The following is a 21,404-nucleotide window of genomic DNA, read 5'->3' as shown; positions in this document are numbered from 1 at the left end:
TCCTCACCTTAATAAGGAACATCTAATAAAATCCTCTAGCTAACGTTATACTTAGTGATTGACTGAATGCTTTCTCTTTATATTACTTCATAGGTTAAGTGCATCATTGTAGTACTTTTCGGTCTGGAATCCACTCTAAGAAATAAAGCCAGGATGCCAATTTGTACCATGTGGTTCACATTCTAAGTTTATAGCTACTGCAATAAAATAAAGGAAAAGAAATTAAAGGTATATAGATCAGAAAGGCAGAAACTCTTTACTTGCAGGTTAAAATGACTTTCCTTGTAGAAAATCCAAATGAATCCATAAAAAAACAACTACTAGAACTAATAAGCAAGTTTAGCACCGTCACCAGATTACAAGGCAGAATGTGGAGCATCTTACAAATAAAGGAACAGGGCAAGAATTACGGTGGCCTTCTCATCAGAATCCACACAGGAACCCAGTTCTTCCAACTCCCAGGCATCACTCAGCCAACTTTGGATTTTGCATGAGTGTTTAGACACACCTGCACTGTTCCTGTCTATAACGAAGAGGGAGTTTCCATGTGGTTTCCAACATGCATAAGATCTAAACCTATAAGCTTTTTCTAAATCTAGATTTGCCCTCTATACCAAATTTATCAACACTGCTTTTTGTTTGTTTGTTTCTTCACATGCCACTATTTTTTGTCCTATTTCTACTACTCTAAAATTAATATGGGAAATTGTCACCACACTTTTATTTTTCCCATCACCGATGTCTTAGCTCCCCAAATCACCCTACACAGTGCTCTCAGGTAGCTTTCGTGAAGTAATTCTTGATCATGTAATTTCCCAACTCTCTACCCATCAGTGAAATTATTACTTTCCCGTGTTACACAAGGAAGCAAATCTCCTGAGACTTCTCTACAGAAGAGTTTCCCCAACAGTTTCTGGGGCCTATCATTCTGATAATATCAACTCACAAAACTCTCAATTGCTCTATGTATTTCCTGTTGTAACTACTTAGCACTAAGCTGCACTACCCAGCAATGTTCACGTGTATTTATCAATACCTTTCCCACAGGACTACACAGCTTAGAAAAGAGAGATGGCATGTCCTTTTCTCTGCATTCCCTAAAAATCCAAGCCAGGCCAATGTTTATTCACTGAGCTAATCTTTACAAACTGCCACCTATGTAACTAATATTGTGTCAAGCTTTGGAAACACAGCAATAATCAAGAGTCACTTTCTCAAATACAGGGGTGGGCAAAAATAGGTTTACAGTTGTGAGTAAATGAAACAGGGCTTATTTTTATATTATTACTTATGAGTTATCATGTTATTTTTCACACTAACACCTTGAAACCTACTTTTGCCCACCTCTGTACATGTGCACTAACATTATCTATCACTACGATACTCAAGTTGCTCTCATTCTGGCATTATCCATGGGAACAAATAATAATCTTGGAGGTAACATGCCTACAAGAATAAAAAGTAGGATATTCACAGTAAATTATAGAGTACTATAGGATAACAATGGATTGTTCTGCCCTAGAGAAAGAACAATGTACCAAACAATTCTTTCTCTAAAAGGTGAGCAGCAACTTCATGGCTATAAGTATTTGAAATGTTAATAATCTAAACAAAATATGGTGAAAACATAAATATAGCAGCAAGAGAGATCTGGGGATGGACTTTATAAGCATTTAGACATGACAACTGTCAGGAGTTAACTTTGATTTAATGTAACCATAACAGTAAAGCAATATAGGATGACTTCTAAATCCCAAGATATTTTAGTCGATTGTAATTGAACTGAACTAGGAGAGGAGAACTCAAATAATGTCTGTGCATCTGTCACTTGGAATTTTAACATTGCAAAGGGAAAACGGCACTCAGCACCACGAAACTGTGCAGTGACAGAATTGTACCTCCAGGAGTCAGTCTCAAAGGGTGGAAATGTCAAGCCTCTTGGCCTCGGGTACAGAGAGCTAACGTGTGATGGATGATAATCCTTGGTTTGATATCTCTTGACCCGACCCATCTTCTAAGTAATAGATTAACTCCTTTCTTTAAATCTTGAAAACAGCTAAGCACAGAAGACAATGCGTCTAATTCATCTGCCCTCTGGGAAGAGAGGCGACATGTCTTCAACCAACACCCTATATAAACCTGCTTAACTTGAAGCCAACAGCCATGGATTAGGAATTCTGGACATTTTCTTAAAATGTGTTCCTTTTACGCCCCTTGAATTTCCTGACCACAAAACAATTCTGGAAATGAAAAAGCAGGACCAAGACAGGAGGTACTTATGAGCAAACCTGCAAAACGCCAATTTTGTCCACGTAACCTTGAGTTCATTATTCATACTACCCAGCTATTGTGCTGAAAACTTAAGTGTCTATAGAATTTTCCAATCTACTCTTGAAATTCTGCGCCATGTTAACTCAGGAGATCTTGGCAGTCAAGGGACACCTCCCTTTCAGCCACGACTTGGGCATTTCACATCCCGATATATCTCCATCTTCGTACTGTTCAGGTATGTGAATAGACACATATCTTCCTCATTAACTAATGGTAATGAGAGAAAAAGCAGAACTCTGCTCTTTACAAGGGAGAGTGGGTGGGATATTCCCCGGTGCATCCCTTGAGGGAGCTGGGTAAGCTGCAGGAAGAACTCGGTTGGCGGCTGACGTCACGCTGAAGGCACAAAGCCTTGTGACGTTGTGCACACACGTGGCTGGCTGGGTATTTTAACCCGCTGTAGGAGGGGCCAGCTGCAGCCTGTTTGTGGCTCCGCCCGAGGCAAGAAGATCTGGGCGCGGGAGCCTAGGTAGGAAATACAGCAGACTGGGAAACTGGAAATGACCAGGGTTGGGAGGTTGAGTAAAGACAGAGGAGGGAAAGGTCTGTGAGGTTGGTGAGGGGTCTTCTGATCCTTCGTGCTTATTCTGGCTCCGTGGTGCACGTTGTTGTCTGAATTGGTGCAAGGGTAGAGTGTTTCCTTGTGTTGATTAGTGCCCATCCAGCAAAGACTTCCGGCGTTCCTCTTTATGTTTATCCTGTAGAAACTCTTTACCTATCTTAAAAGATAAATCACAGGAAAAGCTCTGAGTCATGGCAAAAGCCTGGAGTCATTTCTAAATCTGGCCTTTCACAGTGTCAAATTGAGAACTTTAGCTCCTTATGTTGTGAATGCTTTCAATTGTGACTTGAATCTTCCGAACTTTATGTCATCTACTCTCTTCCAGAAAAAGACATGAAGAGAAAGAAAGGCATGACCTCAAATCTGTGTTTTAAATGCTCACTATGTGAGTGACTACTTACCGAATTTACCTTCTAAAGAGTATGTGTGTTAGAGGCCTAGATAAGGAGTTGGGAATCTTGAAAATACGCTGTGGTATTCCAAGGAAGTCAACCAACACAATCCTTTTGTTAGTATTCAAATGAAATACCAGGACATCAAAACAATCTGATTTCAGAAGGCAATTATGGTCTTAATGGTGACATCAAATTAATACAGTAAAGTGTTAGAGAACAACACTAAACGGTTGTGTCAAGTTTGAAGTTTGCAACAGAGATTATTTGGTTATACCTATTCTTCACATCTTTATTTTAAACCTCCTCTTATTGCCTGTTGCAGGGTTGTGGAACCATACACCATGCTCCTCCTGTAGACCCCCTAGCAGAACCATCAGATCCTGGTTTTAAAACACCTACATCAAAGGGCACAGAACTTTTCTATTAGTAAGTAATGAGGGGGGAAAATGTCAGCCAACCTTTTCAATTGTCTATGAATATGGGTTTGAAGGGATAAAATATGATCCTGTTTTCCTGTAAGTACACTCTCACTGAAAATGTCATTGCTTTCATTGATGCAACAGAGATGATTATAGGTTGGGTGAGTTAGGTGTGGGGAGAGGGCCAGGAAGGGGTATGTGGCATTATGATCTATTGAATGATGGGAATCATGGGTCATCTAAGCAAACCTATTGAATGATTGAGCCTCATAATATCTTCAGGCTCGTGTATGTCTTTCCATGAGCTGATGAGGGTACAACAGCCAAGTGTTAGGTCGTTTTCCTAAAGTTAACAAGGACATCTCCATTAGAACTGGGTCTTACATGTTAGCATCTTTGATTAGAACATACTGATTTTTTTCTATGACACTTGGAATTATAAACACAAGTCTTGGTTATGGGTGAGTCCCACTTCCAAACTGTGTGCTCTGTCCATGGCTGGGCGGGGAGGTGGAGGATGGAAGTTGGCTTATCAGCTGTTACATTCTATTTAGCCAGTACCAGCAGCCCTGTGGTGGAGACAAAGATGGACCCAGAGCCGGTGAGCTCTTCGGAAGGAGGAGAAGGGGTCACAGTCTTGGAAGCTGCTGCCATGCAGGCATTCAGGGATGTGGCATGGCAAAAGAGTGAGGAAAGAGGCTTTGAAAATGGAGAGCTGGGAGTGACCGGGACAGAGAAAAAAGTCCCAAGGAGAGTCATCCACTTCGTCAGTGGTGAAACAATGGAAGAATATAGCACAGACGAAGACAACATTGATGGCCTGGAAAAGAAAGACGGTTTGCCTACTGTTGATCCGAAAAAGCTCCCCTGGGGCCCCTATTTGTGCTTTCACATGCACCGTGCTGCCACATCAACCGTCTCGGTGTGTGACTTTCGTGGAAAGAAGATTGCATCTGTTTTTGGCATGAGCAACCCAAGACACCAATATGCCATTGATGAGTGTTACCGGATGAAGAAGGAGGAGGAAAAGGAAGAAGACAGGATATCTGAAGAAGTAGAAAAACCATACCAACAGAATAAGCTCCAGGCTGATTCCATTGTTCAAACAGATCAACCAGAAACAGTGATATCCAGTTCATTTGTGAATCTCAATTTTGAAATGGAGGAAGATCATGAAGTAATTACAGAAAGCAAACCAAATACAGCCTCTGTCCCACCATAGAGCTCAGTGACTCTCAAACCGCAAACTCTAAGGGGGTTTTGTACAAGGAATGTTCACATTCTCTATTCAGTGGGACTTAATATGTTATCCCAAAAGGGGGAAATGTTTCTTTATTTTAGGCTCTATCCAACAAAAGTCAGATCTGAATTTTGGATGTTTGTGTTATGCTATTACTGTGTGTCAAATTAGTTCTTTGGTTTTAAAATGATCTTTGTAAAAATGTTAAGGATATTTTACAGCCCTAACTTCCAATTAAAAAGAGTTACATTATCAAGCTTGTCTGTTATTTGTGTTTGTAAGAAAAAAGGAGGGAAGTGGCTGATTAAGGCTAATTGAAGTTGATATTCCGAATCTCAGATGAAAATGAGGATTTTTCCCCTGTATGTTTTTATACTATGTCTTTATGTTTACATATCTAGCCATTAATTTTATAGGATGGTTCACTGAGTGTGCAATAAAAGGAGAAAGTTAAAAACACTTTGAATTTTCTTTCCTTGAAATAGCTTTATTATATGGAAAAGGTAATGGAGTTCACAACACCAACTTTTAAGATGGGATTCCTTTTTTTAATACAGGTTACTTAATCTTGTATTCTCTTCAGTAGTTATTCAAATTAAATAACTAACTTTGAACATAATGTTAAAAATACTAGTTATTGAATGAATGTATTAATGTATTTGTTTTCAAGTGATTATCCACATGGCATCCTGGTTATGGGCCAAGTAGTTGCAGGGCCGGGGATAGAGTAGGGGGACAGGTGATGACTTAATCCTTCAGAGGCTCACTGTTAATTAAATATTGTGCAAGGTGCAATGGTAGCATAATGAAGGTACTTGTCATTCACCATTTCAAAGTAAGAACAGTAAAGTAGACAGTTTACCTGACCCAGGTTGTCCTTCTCTCTACTCACTGTGTTATTAGCCAGGCTTACGAAAGTATAGTATGAAACTAATTTTGAAAACATTTCTAAATATGTGTTCAGAATCTTATGAGGTAGCTGTATGACTTTGATTCATAGCTAAATATGGGTGAGGAAGAACATGTGGCGTATTTCAGATAACGCTGCTCTTAAAAGCCCATTCACAAATGCAGGGAGTTTTTGGAAATGAATAGTTGTTAATAGCCATCTACACAGCATTAAACTTTCTATCTTAAATGTATCTATAAAATACAAGAAACTGACAACATAGATACCGTGGGCCTATTATGGAACTCTGCTACCAATTAACTGGACTTTGAAGGATTTACGAAAGATAATTCTTCATTAGGAATCCTTGGTTACATAGACTCATAGTAGGGTGATTCGTGACATGTGATGTAATCTTTTGGTTATGGGTGTAAACTCTCCATAATTTACTCCTTAAAGGATTTATCATCAGATTATGTCATTAATGTCACTGTAAGTTATGGTTTACAACAGCTCTACAACATGCAAACCTCAAGTCTTCCCTCGAATTTGTTTTTACCTTCATTTGAGATAGTACCTCCAACTCAGGTGTTAGTTATCTAGTGAAGGCTTGCAGGTCATCTGAATCTTCTCTCAGTACCTAGAGCTACTAAAAGAAAACTAGGGAATTTTCTGATTGTAGTAAAAAAAGATTTATGAAGACTTTACGTTTCTTTAATTTCATTTTATTTACTTGCCCAACAGTGGCCCATTTGTAATGTTTATGTAGTTATAAACTGGGCCTTAAACTTTTATATTTTAATTTATGCAAACTATAAAATTTCCCACAAATGCAAAAAATAAAATAAAATAATATAGACATAGGTCTTATAAACACTTCTAAAATAAATCGGTGTCTTAATCAAATAATGTGCATTTATGGAAGATCTTACCAGCTCAGAAAATGAGCACTCATTGTAAAGGATAATAATGAAAATATTGATAATTTCCATTTACTGAGTATTCTATGCCAGACATTGTATTAGGTGCTCTATGTATATTATGCCTTTTAGTTTTCAAAGCAAATCTATGTTAAGACAATCCATATTTTACAGAAGCGAAAATTGAATCTCCAAGAGGGTTTCTCCGCACTAATGTTTTTAAAAGCTATGTTCTTCACCAATTAAACATAGAAACTTGTTAACTAAGAAATAAATGTCACAGAAAGCTGTGCCACACGAGTTCAGCTGCAAGGTAGGATCCTGGTTACCTCTGCAGTGATTAACCTGTCTTGAACAGTTATTATAAAAGTACTAGACCAAAAGGCAGCTTCCAAATTTTAGTGTGCCTGAGAAGAGACGGCTAGTTAGGGAAGAAGGGAATACTTTACTTATTCAGATTAAAGCTACATGGAAACCAAATGATGTCAAAAAACAATGTCAGACAACTGGCAATGAAATTTGAAGCCATTAGTGTAAAAAATTCTGTTCCCAAACTTTTTGACTTAGATTTACTAGCACAACCAGAATGTGCTAAAATAAAGATAGGTATAATACATATTGTGTGTTAACCTTCTCTTCACCTTCTCTCTTCTGTCAGATAAAGAAGGTACTTCATCTTGCTTTGAGAACCAAGTATAAGTGATAACTTATTTATTTTAATGTGAACATTTTATTTGTCAATCATTTTTATTTTGCCATTGGTAAAATGGTATATTTAATCCATCCATGTTTTTCATAACTTTATGTTTACATTTTATTGAGAAATGATCTCAAGTAAATTTTACTCTCTTACTTAGTCTATCAAAATGAAACCTCAATGAATTCTTTACATTTCATTCTAAAAGAGATAATATAAATAATTCCCGTGTGTATGACTTTGAAACAATTTAACGAAAAGTATCTTTAATAGAGTAATATAGAAGGATGACAATCTGTATGATATATATTTCAAGAGCATCAGTCATATTCTTCAGTTTATATTTTATTGTCCCTATTGGAGACAAGGTTGGTTCCACTATGATTCTACAGGCGCCCTATGACAAACTTTTCTGGTTACATTATGGATTTGGAAATCACAGTTGCTTTGAGATGACCATGGTCATTATATTGATTTTCCCCTCTTAGTCCATGGATTAATGTTCAATGCAGACCTTTTTTCTCTTTGACTTAGTTCCCAGCAATGGCTTTATTCCCAGTTGTGGTGTTTCTGGCTGCTGTGCTGCTTCCGTCTTTACCTGCAGAAAAAAAGGTAACTTAGAGTGGGAAATCTTCCCAGAGCTATTCAAGCAACTTTGTGGGATGGCAAGGCGCTCGGAGAGTGGCAAAGGGCAAGAGGGTCTGGCCCATCACAGAGCACTCACTCACTGGCTGCTCAGAGCACTTAGCGTCATCGTCCAGATGAAAGTCTCAGGCTGAGCAGTGCAGTAGCTACTGTCCCATGTGGCTGTTGAACAGTTGAAACATGGCTTGTCCAAAATAAGGTGTACTGTGGGTGTAATACACACACCGAATTTCAGAGATTTAGTACCAAAAAAAAGAAGAGGAAAATATCACATTGTTTTTACATCGAGAACATGATGAAATAATATTTTAGATCATTGTAAATTTAGGCCATTCGACTGTGTAACCCTCGTGGAACAATGCCCATATTCTCTCTACCTTCAGACTCAGGCCCCCACGTGCCCCCACACAAAGACGAACCCCAAAATGGTGACACCTGATTTAATACTTTAATTACACTTGTGTTAATAAAATAAACAAGTCAGCAATAGTCCATTAATTGGGTGGCTTTGCTTCCTCCAGATGCCTTAGAGATTGTTTAATACTGCAAAGTTGTCTTTTGACTGACTTCATATAATCTGACCACAATAGGTAGAATGAATTTTCTAGAATTTTGAATGCACTTCCATGGAGCCTAAACATTCTTTCCCTAAAATATTCTACATACATTCTGTCTCTAAATACAGATACCGTGTCAGGTCACATTTCCCTCAAAGTTGGGATGAACCTTGAGCCCCACCCTTATTCCCCCTGCTGCAGCCTCATCAAATCTAAATGACTATGTCTTAATGTTCCTATTGTGCACCTTTGTGATTTAAAATATTATCACTCATATATCATATTGAGTTCCCTTGAAACTAGAAATGGGCATTTTTGGCCTTAAAGGATTTAAAAAATGTGTCATACCATGAATTACATTTTCATTTTGAAAGCTTCAAATTCCTCCTTTGCTGTTTGTTCTAGCTTTAGCTAAGATTCATTGGCAATGCTCTACAACTAATATGGTTCAAACTGAACACTTTTTAAAGTGATCCTTGCTTCCTTGAATTAATTATTCAGTATTATATGTTAAAAAAATTCAAAAAAAATTTGTTTAATTCTAATTTTATTTCCCTTTAGGATCCAGCCTTTTCTTCTTTGTTAACCTCTCAACTGCAAGTACAAAGAGAGATTGTAAATAAACACAATGAACTAAGGAAATCAGTCTCCCCACCTGCCAGCAACATGCTAAAGATGGTAAGAGGCAGTAATATCAGGAAAGCGGTAGGGACAAGTGGTGGTGAGAGCAGGAAGCTAGTAACTGGCATTTGTTACCAACTTTGTGGCTTACAACACTCTGCTTCTCTTTCACTATTTCATTTGAGCTGTGTTATTCGAAAGAAATTCTTAATTTTATTTTATAATAGTTAAATAACTAATCAAGGTTGGGCTATAAAGACTGGAAGGCAAATTAGAAGTCAAATCTTCGGAAATTAAATGTGAGGCTATTACTTTTTTTCTTTGCTGTTTTTCCTAGTTTAAAATAAATCCTGTTTCTTTCAAGATCAGTGTCATTTCGGGTAAATAGTCCGCTTTCTAAAGCATAGTCCCTGAAAGCTAAATATCTCCTGTATGAAACCAATGGACTACAAATGGTGTTGGGAATAATCTAGGCCATCTTATTACTACTATTGAAATATAATTGTAATTATATTTTACATGTTGGTCAGTACTGAGAATAGCACCATCAAGAAAAATCCTGAGTGTGGCTGCTGTGTGATATGATCACACAATCAGATATTATTGTGTGAGACTTTTGTCTGTTGCGTTACCTATAGACTGTTCTTGTGGGAGACTGGCAGTGTGGCAGATACAGACACACCAAACAAAGGGTATTTTAAGAGCAGTGACAAATAGATTATACATCTACAGAAGGTTTTTTTTTTGTTTTGTTTTATTTTGTTTTTAATCCTCCTGGGAGGACATGCTTACTGATTTTAGAGAGAGGGAAAGGGAGAGAAAGTGAAAGAGAAACATTGATTGGTTGCCTCTTCTACACACACACCCTGCCCAGGGAGCAAACCCACAACCTCTCTGCTTATGGTGCGATGCTCCAACCAACCGAGCCACACTGGCCACGGCTCTGCAGAACCATTGAGGTAGTACAAGTTAATCTAGCAATCAGATTATAATGCATATGCTTTATTGAACTTGAATACTTAAGTGTATTCTTTTTCTTATGACGCTTAGGAATGGAGCACAGAAGCAACAGCAAATGCCCAAAAATGGGCAAACAAGTGCACTTTAGAACACAGTAATGCGGAGGACCGAAAAACCAGTATGTACATTAGTAGCCATATGTTAAATAAATGAAGAAATAAAATAACAGTGGACAAATAAAATAGAATAGACCATACCAGGGTCTTGCATTAAGACTGTGAATAAATGTTGCTTCTATTTGTCTTTTTGAAGTCAAAGTATCTGTATATAGAGAAATATGATAAGTACCATTTTGTGCTTATAGATGGTTCATGTTATGCCAATGATTTCTCAGTCATTTGTTCCTTTCAACCAACTCATGAATAAATAGGTCATGTATCACCATTTTTCAAATTTTAAAGATTAGAAAACTAGGACTGGACAGGAATGACTTACCTAAGAACACAGCCTGAAGTAGTGACATATATTGGAAACTTCACCAGGCTCTCGGGTTTCTAATCCACTGCCCTTTTATGATATTGTGTAGCCATTTGGTGCTCTGAAATCTATTGATTTTGTATTCACAAAATATACTGAACTATGTGGAATTCTTCCTGATTTTTTTCTTTAAAAATACTAAGCTTTTTAAAATTAGTATAAGTATTTTGGATATGTTGAATAATTTAATATTTTAAATTAATTTTAATATTTTTTGATAGCAGAAAGTCAAGTATTTTATATGACTTTGTGCCTATAATCCATACTGTAATATATTAGATTCAAAAAACACATAAGACGTATCTTATAAAGGATAAAAATACTGAAAGGAAAAACACTTGTATGCATAAACCTTACATGCAATATTTATTTACATTATCAAGCATTATCAAGCATGATATCATTACGTATAGGCAAGCCCAGTTTGAAAGTAGTGAATAATTTACTTGTAATTTCAATAGAACTGTTATTGTTTAATTTTTGTTGCTGACACTATAATGAAATTATGAGGGGAGATAACTGTATTCAGTAGAAGATTGAAAACCAAATGGTCTTAAAGGTCCAAGTCTACGTTTAGAGTCTTAATTTCTCTCCTCCACTAGTGAGGAAGACATCCAAGAATACTTTATATTTAAGCAGCATGTAGAGATTAAATTTCTAGCCACCAAACTATAAACATTAAACGAGGACTTGAAAAGATAGGGAAAAGTTTCTGCAAGAAACTTCTTTATTTTTCTAACTAATTTTATTATGTGAGAACAATTAACCTGAGATCTACCCTTTAAGCAATTTTAAGTGTACAACACACAATTGTTGGCTGTAGGTACAATGCTGTACAGCGGACCTGTAGAGCACATTCATCATTCATAGCTCGAGCTTCATGCCCGTGGATTAGTAACTCCCCACTTCCCCCTCCTACCAGCCCCACAACCACCATTCCACTCTTTGACTCTGTCAGTTTGAGTATTTTAGCCATTTCATATAAGTGAAGTAATTTAGTAGTCATCTTTCTGTGGCTCATTTCACTTGTCCTCACGTTCATCCGTGTTGTCGCATATTGCAGAATGTTCTCCTTTTTAAAGGATGAGTAGTGTCCCATTTTATACACACACACACGCACACACGTGTGTACTACATTTTCTCTATGCATTTATCCGTCAGTGGACACTTGGTTGTTTCCACACCTTGGCTATGGTGAAGAGTGCTGCAATGAACATCACTTTGACCGTCACCGTCACTTGTCTTTAAAAACAATAGACATTCTGGTAGGAGTAAGGTAATATCTCATTGTGGATTTGATTTGCATTTCTCTGATGATTAGTGGTGTTGAGCACACTTTCATGCACCTGTTTGGCCACTTTTGCATCGCCTTTGAAGAAATCTATTCTAGTCCATTGTGGTCAGTCTGAGAAAAGATCCTTAGTTTCTCAGGCAGCTCCCAGAAATGATAGGTCCTTGGACATTCCATTTGATTCTGTCCCTCCCCAGGGAGAGGCTAGGAGCTGAGATTTTTTGCCTGTTCATTTTGTGCTGGACCAGAAAGGGAAACTGTGGCTACTGCCAGCCAAACCCCTGCCTTTGTTTTCAATAGCCCTGGGCAGCTAGATTCTGCCAGGTCTTGTTAGCATTTCCAAGGCAGTCCTTTGGGCAGGCTCTGAAAATTGGAGACATTGGATGTCCAGACCAACCCTTTTTTGCCTCTGGGGAGAAGGAAGCAGCTGTGGTTTTTGTCTGCTTGCCATGTGCTGAACTAGGAAGAGGATCTATGGCATCTACCAAACCAAATCACCTTCTCTCTTCTTCCCCAGAGGGAAAGACTGTGCCAACCCCATCAAACATCAAGGATGGCAAGACAGATGCCAGTTGTTTGGGTAGCCTTGGCCAAATTGGAACATTAAATGCACTGATCAACACTTTGCCTCGCACAGGGGAAGCTGAGAGTGAAGATTTTTTATTTTCTTGCTCTGTGCTGAGCCAAAGAGACAATTATGGTGTCTCCCAGCCCAAACCACCATAGTTATTATCCTTCATGACTAGCCTGTGCCTGACACTCAGGGCTCCAAGACCACCAAAACAGAAGCCAGCCCTGTGGGGAGTCCGCTTGGAAAAGCTGGGATGTGGGACACATAAACCAAATCATTGCCTCCCCTGGGAGAAGCTGGAAGCTGGGAGAGTCTCTTCCTGTGCTGAGAGTAGAGCTTCTAGCAAGTGTTCCATTCCAATCTCCCTACAGGCTTCAGTGAGTCTGGCTTCATATTCTGCTATGTATAGGAGCCTTTCAATTAGCTTTGGCATTCTCACAAGGGCAATTTGTTCATTAACTGTTGTTGGATCGGTGTGTTGAAGGCAAGAAAGTCCAGGCTTCCTACTTCACCAGTCTTGCTGATGTCATCCTGTGCAAGGTCCTTCTTGCCTTACTCTCTGAGGGGGACTTGACCTTGTGACATTCTTATTTATTGATAAGAGAAGATCCAAAGTTTTGAAAACTGCCAATCCTCCCACTGTCAGTTGCTTTTTGTTTTGGGGTCTTAAGACTGCCTATAGAGCTTTTTCCTCCAAAGCTGATGCAAAATCATAATCATAAATATTTATTTAAGGTTCTGTATATATGTGAAAAATGTCTGGAAAGGGTGGTCACAAGGAGGAAAGAAAGATTAAAGTTGGTTGTTGCCTTTTGCAAGCTGATAATACAATGCTAATATTACATGAGGCACTACACACGTGAAGAATTTAGCATGAAAAAGAATGCATCTTTGACAATCCAGAGCAAGGAAAGAAGAATAAGGTCCTCTCAACCTATTCAAGTTTTGTATGTTGAGGCCAGCCTCATTGTGATATGCAGACCTGTGTTCTACGCAGCATTCTTGCTGATAAGGAATTGAACCATCTTTTTTCTGTATTCATTTTTGTCAACATTAGCAAGTATGGGCACCTAGAAGGCAACACCCTGGTGTTCATATAGTGGATCTCTTTTGCCACTGCAGCTAAAGCACTCTCTTCATGATTTGTTCCTTCACAGGTACAAAATGTGGTGAGAATCTCTATATGTCAAGTGACCCTACTGCCTGGTCCACTGCGATCCAAAACTGGTATGATGAGAGCCAGAAATTTGTCTATGGTGTAGGACCAAAGAGTCCCAGTGCAGTTGTTGGACATTATACCCAGGTAAAGGGAGCAAATGAAAATACTTCTGCCACAAATGCTCTAATGTAGAAAGCTTCTCTAATGTATGACTATCCCCAGTGTTTATTTTGGGGGAACGAGCCTAAATAGGTACAATATAGTCCCAGCACTGGGCTGGCACTTCATCTAGAGCTATCATTTTTTTCCCCATGACCTGCACAACTCTTGGTCGGGAAGTGCACTCTATATTTCTCCAACATGAGATACGAATAAAGCAGTGAATTTACATAAAAAATTAATATTTTAAAAGTTTGTGATTTTGTTACAATAATTTAAATATTTCTATAAAATACATGGTTATAAACTATAGCAGTAATATTTTTCAAACTTTTATTTGGTATTTGTTCTTTAATATTTTCTCTTTTTTACTGCATTTTTTATATACTCCTTTATGGTTTTTTGCAGTTGGTTTGGTACTCATCTTACCGTGTTGGATGTGGAGTTGCCTATTGTCCCAATCAGGACAGTCTAAAATACTACTATGTCTGCCAATATTGTCCTGCGTGAGTATACACTTTAGAGTTGAAGTCAATAATTCCATCTGCAATTTAATATTTTTAAATTCTTGTACATTAAATAAACCTGAATGCAAATATATTCCAGTGAATGGTAGGAATAAATCTTTGGAAATGGTTTTTTAAGGTGAGATACATTCAACTTATCAAAGAAGAGACCAAGTTCTCAGGTCCAAGTATAAAATCTGAAGCTCTCTTTCCTCAATTATAAAATGATGTCTTTTCTCTCAACTGCCTTTCCATAGGCCTCAAGGTTATTCCATTAGTATGTGGAATGTGCATTTCTCTATATTTGGTACCATCAGTTCTTATTAATTTCACATTCTAAGAGGGTAGAAACTCAATGATTAAGCAAGGGGTGATAGGGCAGGGATCACAAATTGTGATTTCTGCCTTCTCTGCTAAAATGTTTCCACTTGTGTTTATCGAAAAACCACTCACATTTTTACCATTAAAGATGATTTATTGTTTTGAGTTGCAAAGGTTTTCTAAGAAATCTTTAATGTATTTCAGAGTCCAGAAAAAGTTACCATTGTAAGTCTGTTTCTCAGCAGGTTTCACACACACACACAAAACATGTTCACAACAAACCATCCCACACTGTCTTGATTTATAGCAGGAAACTCACTGTTTCATCAAGCAATATGTTTGAGGTCATCTGCAAAAATTCCTATGGATACTTTGAAGACCTAATTTCCACATATCTGTTAGCCCTGATTTCTTTTAATGTTTGCAATTCCTTATGACTAGAGGCAGCAGGAGCCCCAAAACCAAATTTCCCATAAGATTTATTTTGAGATTGTAGACAACCTGGGGATGTGGACCTCCTGCTGGAGAAGTGTGGCCTCCAGGGCCATTTGCCCACAAGCACCTATTAAGTCTTACAAAATAGAAATGAAAAGTCCCAGGATAATGCATTCAAACTCACTGCCTGACTGTGAGAGGGAAGGTATCTGGAGCCAGGCATCTGAAGTGAGGGGTGGAGTGAATAACAAAGGAAAGCAGAGGTGAGAGAACTTCCAGAACACTTTTATGTCTCTTTTACAACTTTCCAAGGGCTCCCACACACGTAGTTCTACTCTGTGCAGGGAGACTGAGATTCAAGTGCATTGCCTTGGGCCCTTGGCCCATTTGACACTATGGAGATTAGGACCTGGCCAATGGGATAATGATCATCAGGGAGTTACAAGTTAGTCTCTGTAAGGTGACTACACCTTGAATATTGATGTTTATAAAAACTTTTAAAAACGAGTGTTACTTTTGTGGTAAACATAAAAATCTCTCACACACAGCCTTTAGAAACTCACACATTTCCCCAACTCTCCCCTCCTCACAAACACAAACACCACTACTTAAATACCATCTCCCCTGTGCAGAAGTCAAAAAATGCATATACTTGAGCTTTACTGTCCCTAATTCACGTGAGAAAAATGATGGATTTATATCACATGAATGGTATTGCGGCAGTGAGCATTCTTTTTCATACTGCAACCCCCCCCCAGGAGTTTCTCCTGACCATCTAGGAGAGATGTTCTTCCCCCACCAGCACAGCGGCTGCACTGCCTCACCCATTTGATCAAGTCTGCAGGGAGATGAAGAGAGTATTAAACTATACTCTGAAAAGTTCAGATTGTAAGTCATCCCAATTTGGTTGTCCATCCTGCAGACTAATGGTCAAGGAGATGGGTCAGCATGTGAAGCATTTTCTTAAATTGGAGTTTATCTGAATTACACACTGGGAATTATATTTTTTCACTTTTGTTAACATATCTAAATCTATTTAATAATTGTGTATTTTATGACTGATGCTACCCTTGGAGTATAAACTAAATAGCAAAGTGAAAAATATTTGACATTATGTATTTTAAATTTCAGTGGTAATAACATAAGTAAAAAGAACACCCCTTACCAACAAGGAACGCCCTGTGCCAGTTGCCCTGGTAACTGTGACAATGGACTATGCAGTAAGTTTAAAGTCATTAACCTGCTATTATAATAAAAAGTTCATATTTTATTTTCTTTGTATGGATTAAGAAATCTTACAAAGTTACCAATTTATATAATGTCTTTATGCAAAAGACAGAAAGATTCCTCAACAGGATGTACAAGTAAACATTTTATACACTTTACTAACCTACATATTTTTGTAATGGAAAGAATATTACCATATCTAACATAATGAAACATCTGTCATCAATGACTTTTGTGGCTATGCAGAGCTCATTAACTGTACATGTTTCCAGTAACTAGCTCAATTTATTGAAGTATCATTACACTAAAGGTGGTATTTTGAAAGAATGAAAATGTATAAATCTATGGATGTGAGATGATGTTATGGCTCAGTCTAGACAGGGACACCAAATATTAAGTTTCTTTTTTTTTTAAGAGATTTTATTTATTTATTTGTAGAGAGAGGGGAAGGGAGGGAGAAAGAGAGGGAGAGAAACATCAATGTGTGGTTGCCTCTCACCTGCCCCCTACTGGGGACCTGGCCGCCCACAGCCCACACATGTTCCTGGCCGGGGAATTGAACCGTGACCTTTAGGGTTACAGGCTGGTACGCAACCCACCAGCCAGGGCAAATATTGTTTCTTCTGTGGTAATGTGTTCATCATGCTGATTACCGCATTTTTCTAGTATAATAGGAATCATAGTGTTTGACTTAATAAATGGTCACTGGCCCTAAATTAGTTTTGTGCACTTCTTAATGACAAAATCCAGTCCACATACAATATTGGTTCATAGAACCCACAAACACATTGTTGCAAAAGGAGAGAATAAAATGTCACATATCATTTCTGAAGTTGTCATAAATAGAAGTAAAAAGAGTGTTGGCCTTTTATAGTGGGGATACTTTCATTAAAATTATAAACAATAGATTTAACTTATTCATTGACAATTTTACCTTTCAAATGCATTCACTTTTAGTTAGCATTCTTTCTGACTGAATTATATAGATATAATTCAGAATATTGATGATATCAAAGATATAAATCAAATAAAGAAAAAAAAGTTGAATCTTTATATCTTGACTTAATGCTATTTGCTTTAGAGTTTGGAATTATCCTATTAGCAATAAGTACTTAACTGAAAGATTTTATCCAAAGAGTGACAAGGTCAGAATCACATTTCATAAAAAACTTGCTAGCAATATTATGTAGAAACAATTGGATGGAAAACAGCTAGAAAACTGTTGAAAAACATGGGTTTAAAAAAGTTGATGTCTTTACTCTGTTAATGGCAAAACAAATGAAGAAGAATGGACAGGGCTGAGAGACCAGAAGAATAGCCAGTGTTTGTTACCTGTACTGGTTGAATGTCCGTCAGAAGTGGAAAAGGAGCTCAGATGGATTCAGTTCCTGGCCTAAATTATTGAGTAGTCAGAGAGCCATTTCCCTGAGATTGTGGGAGGAATGTAGGAAGACAAAAGCCAAGAAACATCAGCCTTGTGGGTAGTAGGATGAGTTTAGTTTGGGATTTGTTGAGTTTGCGGTCCCACAGGAACATTCAAGAAGAAATACCACAAGGAAAGGGGGCATATTATCACTGTTTTACATCTTAATCTTCCTACAAAAATCACTTTCTCCAGAAAGAAAAGCATTGGAGTCTAGAGCAGTGCTGTCCAATAGTATAAAAGGATGGAACTGATTAAGGAAATAATTTTTTTAATTTTATTTATAATAACTTAGTTGAAATAGCTACCTATGGCTAGTAGCTCCCATATTAGGCTCTGCAGGTATACAGAGAATTATTTATATTCATTTTATTTTCTTTGAAAAGAGAGAAAAGTAGGTCACTTAATTTTAGAAACATGTTGCCAAGTTCAAAATTTTAAATGATGGATTAAACAGTGAGCTCATCTAAAGCACCTTATTATGACCCTCAAGAAGTTAAAAGCCCACATAGTGTGAGAGACGCTGACTTATTTGTCCAACCCTGCTCCCTATGCTTTTTGAATGTATAACTTGTTTTGCTGCCACTAAGGAAAATGATAATGTAACTAATCTGTTTTTCCTACAGCCAATAGTTGCCAGTATGAAGATCTCCTTAGTAACTGTGATTCCTTGAAGAAAACAGCTGGCTGTGAACATGAATTGCTCAAGGAAAAGTGCAAGGCCACTTGCCAGTGTGAGAACAAGATTTACTGAAATACTCACTGTACAATGTGCAAGACGAAATGGAGAAGGACGGCATCATGTAATGTACACATCCCGGAGGGGAAACTGCAGGCACGTTAGTTACAAATTTGTTTCCAAACGGTAATGCATCTTTTTTTTCTTGGATCTTCACAGAAAGCTCTTTCATACATTGATTTACAAAAGCAGCATAATCTATAACGGCAACTTTGGACTTTGAGATAAACTTGGGACTTTAAACTTAATGAATTAAATCAGGTTGAAGATTTTTAAAGTTTTATAACCACAGGATTTAGGTCACTGGAGCTTTGGGCTAAAATAAAGAATCACGTTTCCTGAAACAACTTAAAAAAAAGACCTGTAACATCATTGTCATTCCTACTACATGATTTTTAATGTATTGTATAAAGAATGAATTCAAAGAGTAACATCTACCTTTGTTGTATGGCCTCCTTTTTAAACAAAAATAATTGGTTTTTAGAATAAAGAACATATCTAAGCAAACACATAGATGTGATCTTTTTTTTAGATATGATTCTTGTGTAATATTTTATAAAATTCATAATTGTTCCAGCTAGACTTAGCCAAGATCAATGATTATATAGAATAAAATTTCCAAAATATTTGCCTATAAAGTTAAACTTTAAAAACAAAAAAAGAATCAGTCTATTATTACTTTTTTTTTTTTTACTTTTTGACATTCTAACATCCTCTCTATTGGTTTAGTTGATAAATTTTAAAAAGAGAGTATTGCCCTGTTTGGAGTGGCTCAGTTGGTTGAAGTGTGGGTTTGTGCACCAAAATGTTGGGGGTTCGATTCCCAGTCAGGGCAAATACCTAGGCTGCAGTCAAGGTACGAATGGGAGGTAACCAATTGATGTTTCTCTCTCACACTGATGTTTCTCTTTCTCTTCCTCTCTCTAAAATCAGTAATCATGTTTAAATTTTAAAAAGGGCATTATTATCTGACAACATGTACAAAAAATACCTGACCAAAAAATAGTAATAAATATTTTAGAGATTTATTATTTATAAGTCTTTGCCTCACTTAATTTATAATTAATAAAACAACAAAGTAGACCCATTTCATGAATAAAAAAACACTTTGAAAATCTAAACTAAGTGAAATAGGTATGGATAGTAGTCAGAAAAATGTCTGTCAGGTCTGGCCAGACAAATGGTGAACTAGCATGAGATATTGATGCCTCCAAGATGAAATAGATCATATAAATTATCTTACTTTCATTAAAAAAATTGAACTTATAATTCTAATGTTTCTATAAGAGAACATTTCAGGCCCAGATCATTTCATGAAGAGTTATACCAACTATTTAAAAAAGAATTAATACAAATTATGCACAATATCTTTCAGAAAATTGAATGAAGGAATACTCTCAATTCAGTCTTTGAGACTAGTATTATCCTACTACTAAACCCAAAGACATTAAATAGGATACAAAAAAAAATTATAGAATTATAGCTGTCATGAACATGGATAGAAAAGTTCCAAACAAAAATTAAGCAAATTAATCCAGGATTATAAGATAAAGATAATATACCCTAGTAGCATTGGATTACCTCTACAGGTGCAAGGTTGAGTTAATATTCAAATCTAACTTGTTGCCACCATATAAACAGACTAAATCAAAAAACCATGTCTTCATCTTAATAGATGAAAAGCAGATATTTGACAAAATCTGATATCTAGTCAGATAAAACTCTCAGCAAACCAAGAAGGGAGGTTTCTCAAGTTCTCAAAGGAAACCTATAAGCAAATATATTCTTCTATAAACACATATACAATACTTAATGTTAAAAGAGTGAAAGTTTTCCCCCTAAAAATAGGGGGGAAAATCAAAGATATACATTCTCATCTGTATTAAGCATTGTAGTAGCCCTGTCCACTAAATTAGATAAGACAAACAAAAAGCATCTAATTGTAAAAGGAGTGGTAAAACTATTCTTATGCTCAGAAGAAATGATAGACATAGTTATCAACCTGAAAACAGATGCACATGTATATGGACAGCTGATTTGACAATGGTGGAGAAGCAACTCAATGGAGAAAGAAGAGTCTTGTCAGAAAATGGTGCTGGAAAAAATGATATATATTTAAAACATGAACTTTGATTTAGATTTTGCACTGAACACAAAAAATAACCCCAAACCTATCATAGACCAAAAAAAAAAATTAGAAAAAATTTAGAAGAAATCATAAAAGAAAAATCTCTGTGAATTCTGGTTAAGTAAAGATTTCTTATATACAATCTTAGAATGATATAAAAGAACAAATTGATAAATTGGGCTTAATCAAAATGAAAAAAGTTCTGTTCTTTTAAAACACCACTAAGAGAACAAAAGGGCAAGTCATAGACTGTGAGAAATTATTTACACAGCATCTATCCAAAAAAAAAAAAAGACTGGTATCAGGAATATATGATGACTCTCGAAGCTCAATAATGATTTTTTAAAAACAACCCAGTAAAAATGGGTGAGAGACTCGAACAGGGACTTCACCACAGAATGTGTACAGACGGCAAATAAGAATAGGAAAAGATGTTCGTAGTAGTCATTGTAGAAATGCAAATTAAAACTGCTGTGGAAATACACTACCTAGGTATTAGAATAACTACAGTGAAAAAAGGCTGACTCTACAACATGCTGGTAAAGTTGTGGAAGAACCGGATCCATCATACACTGCTCTTGGGAATATAAAATATTGTTATATAAAGATAACATGTCTACAGGTTCTTAGTAAGTTATATACCTATCATACGATCCAGCCTTTCCATTTCTA

At 36.9% G+C, this 21,404-nt stretch overlaps 1 protein-coding gene and 1 pseudogene across 1 annotated transcript; both read left to right on the top strand.

Annotated features, from left to right (window-relative positions):
• The first annotated feature begins 3,608 nt into the window (after positions 1 to 3,608).
• On the top strand, positions 3,609 to 18,822 carry CRISP2 (cysteine rich secretory protein 2). Its single transcript, XM_053913994.2, has 8 exons — positions 3,609 to 3,714; positions 7,988 to 8,065; positions 9,217 to 9,333; positions 10,327 to 10,414; positions 13,793 to 13,938; positions 14,362 to 14,459; positions 16,347 to 16,435; positions 18,492 to 18,822. The coding sequence occupies exons 2-8, from the start codon at positions 7,997 to 7,999 to the stop codon at positions 18,617 to 18,619; spliced, it is 735 nt and encodes a 244-aa protein (XP_053769969.1). The 5' UTR covers positions 3,609 to 3,714; positions 7,988 to 7,996; the 3' UTR covers positions 18,620 to 18,822.
• LOC112302260 (protein FAM177A1 pseudogene) lies at positions 4,225 to 4,929 on the top strand (annotated as a pseudogene).
• Positions 18,823 to 21,404: the final 2,582 nt, after the last annotated feature.

This window comes from Desmodus rotundus, chromosome 11 (assembly GCF_022682495.2).
Source record: "Desmodus rotundus isolate HL8 chromosome 11, HLdesRot8A.1, whole genome shotgun sequence".
NCBI lineage: Eukaryota > Metazoa > Chordata > Mammalia > Chiroptera > Phyllostomidae > Desmodus > Desmodus rotundus.
The sequence above is the reverse complement of the archived record's forward strand: the minus strand, read 5'-3'. Positions and strand labels throughout refer to the sequence as shown.